Source organism: Pieris napi, chromosome 21, assembly GCF_905475465.1.
Source record: "Pieris napi chromosome 21, ilPieNapi1.2, whole genome shotgun sequence".
Classification (NCBI taxonomy): Eukaryota; Metazoa; Arthropoda; class Insecta; order Lepidoptera; family Pieridae; genus Pieris; species Pieris napi.
In genome coordinates, this window is record NC_062254.1 from 6,745,409 (window position 1) to 6,757,467 (window position 12,059).

Consider the following 12,059-nt stretch of genomic DNA (forward strand, 5'->3'; position numbering starts at 1 on the left):
GTTGGTAGGTATACCGACACTCTTCTTAACGGAGCTAGCAAATGTCCATGGTTATTCTTAGTTTCTGTAGGCAGGTGCTTTCAAATCTTGACTACATCTGGACTACACTTCTATGTCACCCTACAGAATGAAAACCCTGATGAAATGAAACTATAAGTCAATGTTTCAACAATTTACGTTGCCATGGGCTTGAGACAAAATCAAAAAATAAGTAATGATTATGGTCACTTTACGAAGCGTGAAGTAATGTTTCTTTTATGTATTTCGAATGTCGAAATGTCTTTGCATGTTTTTTTCTCTTTCATCTACTGATTAGGAACAGAGAGATTTAGTACTGACTTTTAAATGGCTGATATTGTGCCATTTATATGGGGGTGCATGACGTAACAGATACATTGTATTATTATGAAAATGCAATGGTATGAAAAAAAAGAAAAAGGCTCAACTGGATGGATTTTCGTGAAATAAAAACCAATATATTTAAAATCATCTATTTTAGGCATTTCTCTACTGTATATTTAAAAAAAATGGTACATAGAAATTTGCTTACAAAAAATTGTAAGTAATAAGGTCAATAAATATTGGATGCATGGTTTGGGTACCTTTAGGTTTCTTTTTCAACAGTAATATTTTATTAATAATATTGGTATTTTTAGAAACAATAATATTATATAATATTGAAAATTTGCTCAAACAGTCCATTTAAATTCTCCATTTAATTGCAAACACATATTTACAGTAGGTGCATTAAATATTCTCCCCGTTTCCTTACATATAGGTGGGCAGAGGCAATTGAGTCCAAGGGCCTCCCTTTGTAAATAAGGCCGGTAAGTTTGAAGATCTAGCGAAAGCCTTTGATTGGGTGTGGCACACAGCATGTTCCCAGCCGAGAAATTATGCAACTGGATTTTTAGCTATTTCGCTGAACGTCATAGACCGCTAAACACCCCTGTCACTACTCCTTCTATCGAAAAAACTCTCCTTAAAGCGTCAGCTGGGATCGGAATACCCTCTAATAAGCTTGGTGTGCTCAGCCAGGCGAGACGGTAGGTACATCACTCCGAGCCACCACTTGCAACTGTATAAAGCGCTGATCCGAACAAAAATCCCAAATGGACTAGTGCTCACACCTCTGTGGGCAGGAGCTCCCCAGTTACACAACGGAGTGTTTTTAAAGTAGTTTTTGCAGCGCACCACCACTATGTAGAATCAGCTGCCCGCTGAAGTATTTCTGAACCAATTTGACCTAGGGTCCTTCAAGAAAGAGCGTACCAATTCTTAAAAGCCTGGTAATCAACTTCCGAACCTTCTTGTGATGTAAATGTCCATGGGCGGTAGTATCACATAACATCCGTAACATGAGTTACCTGCCCCTTTGCCCCCTGTTATATATATATATAAAAAAATTTGGTTGTTTGTAAAGTAGGTTTACGATCGAGATGTTTACGTGATAACGTCTTATTGGTGATATAAGTTTTTTATCATAACATAACCTCTAAATTTCGTTTGTTTACACGTGTCTTTTTTCCATCTTTCATTACTTTTACAAGTTTATTCAAGAATGTTAATTGTTAGTAAGTAGGCTATTTTATTTTATTCACCTTTTTTTGTTGCAATTGTTGTAACACTTCACTTGCACTTCACATTTTGTTTCACTGTTAAACATTCAGCGAAAACTTAACCGCACGAGAAAATCTCCATTCGTTTGTATGCCGCTAGAGTGAGATGAGACGGGAGATCGGTCCGTCTCTCTCTCGTTATACCTGCGATCGCGCTCGTGAGGTTTTGGTGTGACACAAGTTTCTGAACATGTCACCCGACTAAAACGATTTTAAAGACGTTATCACGTCAAAAGATAAAGTGTAGTGACTCAAGTGAGATCTTTTACTTTGCATTCTAATGCTGAAGGATATAAAGATACAAGGATATAATGGTTTTTGGATTAATTAAGATTTTTTATATTCAAATAATAACATATTAGGTACGCATATTCAAAGTCAATCTGAAATCAATTTTAATGAAATCTTCTTCTATGTAAAATGACAGGAGTATTTTCAGAATTTATTGTAATAAGTCGAGAATATCAAAGCTGTCAAAAATATATAACTCTTGGATAATAATATATCGCGGGTTCTATAAAAAATGTTCAACCTGTATCCTTGCGTTTGAAGTTCGCACAAGCCTTTAGAGGGCATTCACCGAAACTCTGTAGCTTGCTCTAGAGCTAATAAGTAATAATAAGCAAGATCTCGAAGCCACCTGCCCTAAGCCTGTAGGCAGCGAACCGCAGACAGAATCGCGTTTACAATGAACTGCACCGGACGTATTAGTTTTGCCGCTACTTTCTGGTTTTTAACGCTTTTGGTTTTTGTTCAAGCATATACCACTTTCACTCCCGGGGCTAATTCGCACCATGGAACTCCTATAGAAATTGAGTATTGGGATTTTAAAAGAAAACCTATCGATCAGATGGTAGACATTACTAATGAACTTGGTATAAAAGTACTGGCGGAACATAATTATTTAAATTCAAATAACATAGCATTTTCTCCATACGGGTTAATGGGAATCCTTGTGGCTTTATATGAGGGAGTAGATGGTGAATCTTCGTATCAAATTCAACGTAGTGTGCCATTACCTAGAGATCGAAGAATTGTAAGGATAGGTTTCAGAGATATACACCGCGCACTAAAGGTAAGTTATAACTATAATGTAGATTAAAATACACACAATAGGTTTTATTTTTTTAAATTAGACAGCATAAGCAAAAAGAGCATCAGGTAAATACGTATTTTTTTTTTAAGTTTTAGTATATCATTATACACTAGAGCCACTTAAAATTAAATGTTTTATGATATTGCATTATTATGTACGTCTCACGTCTAGAATTTAATTAAATTTACAAAAAAAATGGTTTTTATTAACTCTTATTTACGTCAGTTCTTCTGTTTTTTTAAGCTGATTATGAATTATTCTTATTTGCGTCTTAGGATTTAAAAGTGTTAAGTAACGTTGGTTAATTGTAACTCTTTTTTCTTGCAAAATACTGATTTAAAAGTACAACATATTTACATATTTTTTAATAAATATATTTAATCTGTTATAATATAATATTATACCTACACCTATTGCCAGTCGCTACAGTAATGATAATTTCATAAATCTCCTGCAGTTAATTGTTATAGCTCAGTATGTCATATATACCTATTATCTGCTATCAGTAATAATCACACGTAGAAAATCTTCTCTTTATATGTTTGAATAATATTTCAGACATATTTTGTTCCTGAAGAAGGATTTTTGGCAGGATTGGCTTTAAATAATGAAAATGTAACATTTACGGAAAGTTACAAAAATGCTTTACGTTTTTATAGTTTTGAGTTACAAAACGAGCTCAACGCTACAAGTAGTGAAAGCACAAATATGACATCTCCAATGGCAGACACTCTAGTTATAACAACAGCAACCACGCATATTGATACAACCACAGTGCAATCTACTACGAGAATAAAAGAAGAAAGTACTACAAATCACGTTACGGAATCATTGGGTGCCACAACTGCAGCTGCCATGGAATCAACAACAAATGTAGAAATAGACACACAAACTGAATCTCCTACAACTCAGAGTTCGAGTCAAACATTTACTACTGAAACTATTACAACACAAACGGAATCTCCCATCACAACTGAACTGTTAACCACTCGTGATTTAACTACTACCGAGATCGTATCATCACCAATTTCAACAGAAAGTACCTCACCACCAACTACGACTGAAATTGCATCATCATCAACTGTAACGCAAACCACACCATTACTAACTACAACCGAAAGCACATCACCACAAACTACGGTGGGAATAGAATCCTCATCGACAACTGAAACAATGCCACCATCAACAGCATTTGCAACTATCGAGGATGGAGGAATATCTACTCCAACGATGCCTTTGATAACTGAACAGGCTAACAATAACACCGCAACATCTGGGAATGATTCCGCGCTGGAGACTCTGCAACGAAGGAAAAAATCATTGTTAGATTTTCTATTCACCAATCCACCTGACATGAATGTCTATGAAGAATACAGATCTTTTACCATCGGACAAGAAGGATCTGAAATTGATATGGATACACAGTTTGAGATTAATGGAAACCGAAGAATTGAGGTATATAATATACCTACTACCTTATAATATATCCTTTCTAACCAATGCGATAAGTATAGTTTAACAAAACTATGTATTTTTCAGGTACCGTATATGTATTACGATTCTGTGTTACACCATGCCTATTTACCACATTTGGAGGCATCCGCCATTCGTCTGCCATTGGACAGCGACCGTTATTACTTGCTAATAGTGCTACCACTCAGATCAGGGTATGGGGAAATCGAACGACTGCTTGCGCGCATGGCAAGGGAGTCAGACCTCTCCGACGTTTACGGAGCTTTAAGACCTCGGCGTGTCAGAGCGAAAGTACCTAGCTTTGTTGTGAAGGGTCACGTTATTTTAACAACCGATCTACAAAAAGTAAGATTTATATTCTTTATATTTTGATGAGCCTCAAATTTATGAGTGTTTAAAGAATAAGGCTTATATTTGAAGCGTGTTTTAAAAATCCTTTTCGAATATCAAAGATGCCAAGGACACCCTTTTAATATTTTAACCGAAGTTAAATTTTTATAACAAAATCGTGAGTATTGATTTTAGGTTCTTTTGCCCTATATGTTTATCAACACGGCTAGTCATAAAACCAAATTTTACACAATACATTAGTGAAATTTCGATTCTTAATACTTCTAAGGTGGTATATTAATCACAGATCTTGTTCGTTTAGATATTGAAAAAAATTGTCATTCTATTCTTCATCAGAAATATATGAATAAAAAAATATTTTATAATAATAAATACATATATAAATTATATATTTATTTTAATTTATTAAAAGGCAGAGATAAAAGAGCTACTTATATGAATATAATTTACAACCTTTGGTTTTCTATGACACTTCTATGTAAATAATAATTAATAAATTAAAAATTGCCATAGCTCGGAATTCGCGACGTCTTTGAGCCTCGTCAAGGAGACTTTACACCTATGACTTCTCAGACTGGGGTTTACGTGCGAAGCATTGAACAAGCGGTCTCCGTCTCGATGAGGAAATATCAACCAGATGAATTGAAGAGTGGGTATTTCATATACTTATATATTTTTATTAGTCGTAGATGTATAGGACAGAAATCCGAAGACCAGACCTAAAAGGTTGTAGCGCCAGTTTTTTATGTATAGGTAAACATAACCGCATGCGGTATACTCGAACACGAGTTTTTATAGAAAAATAATAAGTCTACGAGGCCAAGGAGGATTAGTGTTGGCCTAGTGGCTTCAGCGTGCGACTCTCATCCGGTCGTAGGTACGATCCCCGGCTGTGCACCAATGGGCCTTCTTTCTATGTGCGCATTTAACATTCGCTCGAACGGTGAAGGAAAACATCGTGAAGAAACCGACATGTCTTAGACTTATTTTTTATTTTTTAATAGTTAAAATTAAATTTAAAAACATAGTTTTATTTTATCAAAAAAAAATTAACGTAAAAATTGTGTTTTGATTAATTGGAATTTGACAAATTAAACGCTTTAATAAGCATATTATAATGAATGTTTGGGACCCTAACAAGGCGTACAAAGCTCTGGGAACATTCCGAGGTCACGGTGGTAAACCATTTAATTGACCAAAGGTGCGGTCAACGTTTGAGACGATGCGAGACAGCAAAGTAACGCGATTGTATACCCATCTATTTTATTTAAAAAATATTCAATTAAATAATATAAGAACGTATGTATGATGTCAAATGTAATTTAATTTTTAAAAATTTAATTTGAACTACCCGTTTCTCGCGGTTTCACTTGCGTTGATTTAAGACCTTTGCACATCATGTATGTATTTTTTTTAGCAGTTATTTTAAAACTATGATATTCATTGAAATCAAATGCTCTTAAGCGAAAGTTTACTAAAAATTAATTACTTGTGATAAATAACTTTTTTATTTGGATTAGGATGAATATCATGGTATCCATCCATCCATAGTGATCATAGTAAAGATCAAAGAGACGTCATTTTAGTGATTCACTATTAACCGCATCACTATATATTTAAGGATCTTTTGGCACTAGGTACTTCTATGTAGAGCTTTAGGTATATAGGTTAGTTGCCCACCTTGCTATAACACAACAATTTTGAGATAGTCTCATAAATTAATAGCGTAATAAAGTAAACAATTATATATCATAAATTTAATGTTTTATACAGTGTTTCACCTAATTTTCTGGTTTGAGAGTAAGATAACTATAATTATTATTGCTAAAAGAATACAATTCGCAGTGCGAAGTATATAAACGAACGTTGTCTATTGTCTATGAGCTATGTTGCAACGACACGCGCATTTGAATCAATTGATGCGCCCCCGCTGCTCTGCGCAGGCAGTGACTGTAATTAGGTAAATTATTGCACAAATATTACTGGCTAATGGAAGTTATGATTCCTCGATAAATAAAGTTTTCAATTACATAAGTGGACCAAACTGGGAATAATTACGAGTTGATTGTTTCCTGTCAGTTGTCAACGCAAATGATTTAGCTATTTTGTTTTAATTTTAACGGTTCGCCGCATTTGCATTACGAGGTCGAATTTTTGCGACATGATATTTATTTAGATAAGCAAATTAAGCTATTTTAATCTAAAGCCATGCCACACATGTAATTTACTATGCATAAACAATGAACGTTAATATAAATCATGTGTAGCTGAGAAATATACCTTTTGTGTTCTATTTTTAGTTCGTTATTATTCAAAAGTGGATAGATGATTAAGTGCGAAAAGGGAACATCCGATTCAGATTTTTTAGTATATAATTCTAAGATATTACAGTATTTTTTTAATCTACTGACTTTAATATAGATATTTATTTCAGAAAACATATCGAAACGACGCCGACCCATTACTTTCACAGCAACCTACCCATTCCTGTACTTCGTCATGGACTCAACCATACATGTATCTCTGATGGCTGGCAAATTGGTTGACCCATTGAATTCAAGAATATTATAGAAATTCAAAATCACTCACATCTTTTACGAGACGAAACCTGTAAAGATTTTCAGATATATGACATAAATGCTGTTTCTGAATATACTTTATCGTTTTAATTAGACCCATGGTATTCATTGAGATCTGACACCCACTAAAATTATGACTTAAATTTGTTAGAAGAGCAGTGTTGGCCTAGTGGCATCAGCGAGCGACTCTCATACCTGAGGTCGTAGGTTCGATCCCCGGCTGTGCATCAATGGACTTTCTATGTGCGCATTTAACATTTGCTCGAACGGTAAAGGAAAATATCGTGAGTAAACCGACATGTCTTAGACCCAAAAAGTCGACGGCGTGTGTCAGACACTGGAGGCTGATCACCTACTTGCCTATTATAAATCATAAAACAGATTCAAAAATCTGAAGCAGAGACCTAAAGAGGTTGTAGCACCACTGATTTATTTATTTTTTTAATTTGTTAGAATAACTAATAATTGTGTTAAAACGTTAAGAAATGCTTCGGGTGGTTATTTGATCATTAACAAATTTAAAGGCAACTGCTATTAATACTTTAATAAATAAAACAAATAGGTTTTTTTGCGTTATTTAATTACACATATCACTTCGCCCTCTTAGACTTGATCTTTCTTAAGTAGAACTCGAGCTCTTTGCCCTCCAATACGTAACCATCGGCGCGACCGCACTGGCCTGGCCGACTCGACACGCAGGCTAAAAAACATTTCTTAATTACATAGTGAAGAACAAATAAAATATAATCTTGTTAGATGTGTAAATAATTCAGAGTAACTATGACAGATATCATATGACTGCTAGACAGTTCCCAAAACGGTTCCTGCCAATAAATGCAGCCTCACAACTTCTTGATTTCATCATTAATAAGTATGGATAAGATTTTTAATTTAAGAAAATAAAAGCTGTGCACAATCCAGGGTTTAGTTAAATCGTAACATATTAATAAAAAGACCTCTCCCACATCTGTTTATGATGCACTAAATAACTATAATGTTCAATTATAATGAAGAAGGTTTAGATTGTAGTTTGTCAAGGTTTACAGTAGTTAAATTTTTACCTAATAAACGTCCAGTGTGGAATTGTTCTTCTAGTCCAGCTTCAACCTTAGAAAGGCGCTGTCTTGACAAATATTTTTTTGCGGTCTTCTTACTCCTTTTTTTATTAATAATGGCTTCTTCAGCTTCAGTCTTTAAAATAAGATATTTGTTATGGTAATTTTTTTTATTATGGGGTTTAGTACATTTTCAGTCAAGAATCACAGAGCATCATCTGACAGTGTCTAATAAAATATAATATGAGTAGAATTGTTACAATGTTATAAATAATTATTATTAAAAAAAAATTAGGTCCATATTCTAAGAGGCATATAATCTCCACATAAAGTATATAGTACTGGTTAAGTTGGAGTGACATTCTGGAATTCAGGAAATCAGAACTCGTTGGCACTCTAATAACTAAGTAACACAACAGCAACATTACACATTCAATTTGATAAAGTAAAAGCAAGGTAACAACTAATTCTTTACACTTTATGAATTTTTAAATTCCCAAAACAAAAAATGCTACGAAATTTGCAACAATGTTTCTTAGATGTGTATTATGGTTTATAGAGGTAATACACAGAACTTATTTCACTGTTTAAAGAAATCTTATAAAAATATTGTTTGTTCCATCCATTTTTAATATATTAGGAAATTAAAACATAGGCACAGACCATCTTTTACAACAACACAATCACTAATTCATGGTAATTTAATCTAGGCCCAAAACAGTTCATTCTAGAATTATTTAATAAAAAAAATGCTATATCTCAAACATTTTTCCTTTAAGGATCTGCTTATTTTACTAAGTTACTTTATTTTACATAATATGTGGACCTGATTTTTCTTAAAAATAAATTTATCATATCTGGGCATAGAACTCAATGATGACAACACTACAGCAAAATTATTAAAAAATTGAGACAGTTAAAGATTGGCTCACCAGTTTAGCACCCTTCTTTCTTCCAAGAGGCAGAAGGTAGTGGGATTCATACCACTGGCGGAATGGGGTGGCATCGACTACCACTATAGCATTCTTCACAAGTGTCTTGGTACGCACCAACTCGTTGTTAGATGCATTGTATACAACATCTATGATACGAGTCTTACGAGTGGCACCTGAAAAACACAATAATAAATAGTTGGTAATAAAAGACAAATAAATATGTTTGTGAACTGATGAAAAATGTGGGATGAAAAAAATTTTAAATTCATCATAATATATATAGTCATTTCTATTTCTTTTAGTATTTTTAATGGGTGTCCAAGAATTTTAACGAACCTATGTTTTAACCATTCAAAACTTGGGTTAGACATAACTATTAAAATTTTGGTAGATACTTACATTCCGAACCCCAAGCAAAGTTACCGGTGTCAAGACGTAATGCACGGTATTTTGTATTTCCTCCACGAGAACGGACCCAATGAATACGTTGTGGGCCAAGCTGAAAGAAATCATTTCACAGTTAAAAAACGGCACACGAATATAATCACAACAGCTCTAAGAGGTTATATTATAAACACGTTCTTACTTTGGTGTTAGCAGCCGGGCGACCTAACTCGTACTTCCTCTTCTTACGGATTGGGGCGCGCTTACCGCCCGTAGCTCTCCTCTTATGCCAGTGATCACGGCTGATACCTATACAAAATCAAAAATTGATAAGTTGAAGAAGAAAGTTCACTCACTTCACATATTTATTTTGATAAAGATTTAGTACGTCAAACAAAAATAATAACAGAAACAATTTTTCACATCCTTAGTTCACTTAAATATAATAGTTTAAAACTTAAACGTATCACTAATATATTGATAAAATTTGATTTAATTTCACAAATTACAATTCTACTCACCCATCTTGTCTGGGTCAGAAAGAAAAGATTTGTCAAAAGGACTAAAAGAATGTCGTAACTATAGGTGTCAAATGTCACGAACACTGACATTGACAAAATATCTTAGATGAAGTATATATATTAGAAATTAGAATTTAGACGTACCGTTGACCGTTCATATGAGATAGAAATAGCGCATGAGATAGAAACCCCGCTTGAAATAGAAACACTTGAAAACATAGAAATAGTGTAAAAATAAGAGTGGAGATCAAAAAGGCTGTAAATGTTATATAATATTACTTAATATGTGAATGAGTGAATGAAAAACCTAATTCACACTCATATGATCTTTTAAGTGGTTATCGTAAACTAATTTAATTCTGGTGCTCGTTGCTTCTAGTGCATTAAGAAAATATAAAAAAAATATATATTACCACAATGTTCCAGCAAAAAACTTATTATTATTTCTTTAAAACTTTATTAAATTATGTTTAGATTATAGAGACGATTTAGAGTTATAATTTAACTAAGCAAGCCGTTTACATTTATTGTATATTATTAATTTGATATTTTTACAAGATTTAGCAATTCCTCGATTTACAATATTAGTCAATTCACGATATCCTGGAATGGTTTACTAATATGAATATTTTGGTTTTGAGTGACATCGAGTATAGTAATTTAAATATGTTTTTGGCAAAGGGCTTTGTTAATAAGGCGTTCGTAAGCTAAATATCTTATTAAAGAGTTTAAAACAATATAATGTAGATTCCTTTTCGGCATCTTGTCATTATGATGTAACAAAAATACGTTACCACTTAATTAACTAGTGTATACAGACGGCACACTTAATTTCATAAAAGTACCAGAATTTGATAACTTTCTAACTTTTCGACTATCAAGCAAAAGGACAAAGTTTGGATCATGTTAGATGTCTGGTTTACTCATGCACATAAGCCGTGTGCGTTTTCCAATTACAGCACTAGAGCGCATTATGCGGCATAATGCTCAACGTTGAATGTTCCAACTACAGCAACGCTTCGCACAATTGAGCACTCTCAAAACGAATGCTCTCGCGTGCTTCTCGCAATAAATACCAACACAGTGACAGAAAATTGACCAGTGTTTTTCTTCAAGTTGGCATTTATCGAAATTTTCGTTAGTAAATATTATTTATTGTTGAAAAATTTGTTTCGTCGTAGATTTTGAAAATAATTAAAGTTATTTCAAACTGCTAAAAAAAAATATAAGTATGGATGAAGGTATAAACTATAAATAGTTACTTTTTTTATATTCCACATTTAAAATATGAATACAATTTTATTTTAAAATTCGGATCCGTAAACAAATTTATTTTACAGGATTATACTCTTGTAAACATTGCAATGGTTTTGAAAAAGTATGTAACTTTTTTTGAAATCATTTAAAAATTTTTACTCAAAACGTAAATGATGTAAACTTCTTACATGAAACTATATATTTTACTGTTAATTTAGCTTGTTAAAACCTTATATTCTTTAAAGGTTTTCTCTTATTTCAGTAAAAAAAATGTTAATGAAATAATTTGATTATTAAAATAAGCGTAAAAAGTTTTCAACCAATTATTATTGTTAACCACATCTATATATATAAAAGAAAGTCGTGTTTGTTACAACACTTATAACTCGAGAACGGCTGGACCGATTGCCATGGTTTTTGATTTGTTGGATTTGTTTCCGTCCCGAATAGCAGAATAAGCAATATCGGATAAGTTAACGACTAACAATAAATAAATTAATTAATTTTACGAATGCAAAAACCATATGGTGCCATCTGTTGACAAAACTACGCATCATTTTACGTCGAATTTATTATTACAGTTCAAGAAATTCCGATCTTGAGGTGAATGAGGAGATGCATAACCATGCTTTGATCCTGATCAAAAGATGTTGGATATCAGAAAGTGCTTAACATGCAGTATCGCCATATTGACGCTAGAGAGAAGATGCCTAATGTGTAAAACTGCCATTCTTCTTTCGCAATGGCAAGCAATAAAACATTTCTGTATTTGCAAAAAAGTTGTATTAG

At 33.2% G+C, this 12,059-nt stretch overlaps 2 protein-coding genes across 2 annotated transcripts; one reads left to right on the forward strand and one right to left on the reverse strand.

Moving 5' to 3' along the window:
- Positions 1-2,197: 2,197 nt before the first annotated feature.
- On the forward strand, positions 2,198-7,194 carry LOC125060450. The gene is made up of 5 exons (XM_047665356.1): positions 2,198-2,694; positions 3,274-4,170; positions 4,255-4,533; positions 5,053-5,188; positions 6,974-7,194. Exons 1-5 carry the CDS (start codon positions 2,308-2,310, stop codon positions 7,108-7,110), a joined length of 1,836 nt encoding a protein of 611 aa, XP_047521312.1. The 5' UTR covers positions 2,198-2,307; the 3' UTR covers positions 7,111-7,194.
- A 468-nt stretch (positions 7,195-7,662) lies between these two features.
- LOC125060306 (40S ribosomal protein S8) lies at positions 7,663-10,144 on the reverse strand. Its single transcript, XM_047665156.1, has 6 exons — positions 10,014-10,144; positions 9,695-9,801; positions 9,508-9,607; positions 9,106-9,281; positions 8,180-8,309; positions 7,663-7,818 (listed from the first exon to the last, which is right to left on the reverse strand). Exons 1-6 carry the CDS (start codon positions 10,015-10,017, stop codon positions 7,709-7,711), a joined length of 627 nt encoding a protein of 208 aa, XP_047521112.1. The 5' UTR covers positions 10,018-10,144; the 3' UTR covers positions 7,663-7,708.
- Between the last annotated feature and the right edge of the window lie 1,915 nt (positions 10,145-12,059).

Bases quoted from the DNA above. Each gene is read 5' to 3' on its own strand.
- LOC125060450 (XM_047665356.1), top strand. From the start codon at position 2,308: ATGAACTGCACCGGACGTATTAGTTTTGCCGCTACTTTCTGGTTTTTA. The intron at 2,695-3,273 runs GTAAGTTATAAC...ATAATATTTCAG, and splicing joins ATATACACCGCGCACTAAAG to ACATATTTTGTTCCTGAAGA. The intron at 5,189-6,973 runs GTGGGTATTTCA...TATTTATTTCAG, and splicing joins TCAACCAGATGAATTGAAGA to AAAACATATCGAAACGACGC.
- LOC125060306 (XM_047665156.1), bottom strand. The intron at 8,310-9,105 runs GTGAGCCAATCT...CTTATTTTAAAG, and splicing joins GAAAGAAGGGTGCTAAACTG to ACTGAAGCTGAAGAAGCCAT. The intron at 7,819-8,179 runs GTAAAAATTTAA...AATGTTTTTTAG, and splicing joins CCACACTGGACGTTTATTAG to CCTGCGTGTCGAGTCGGCCA.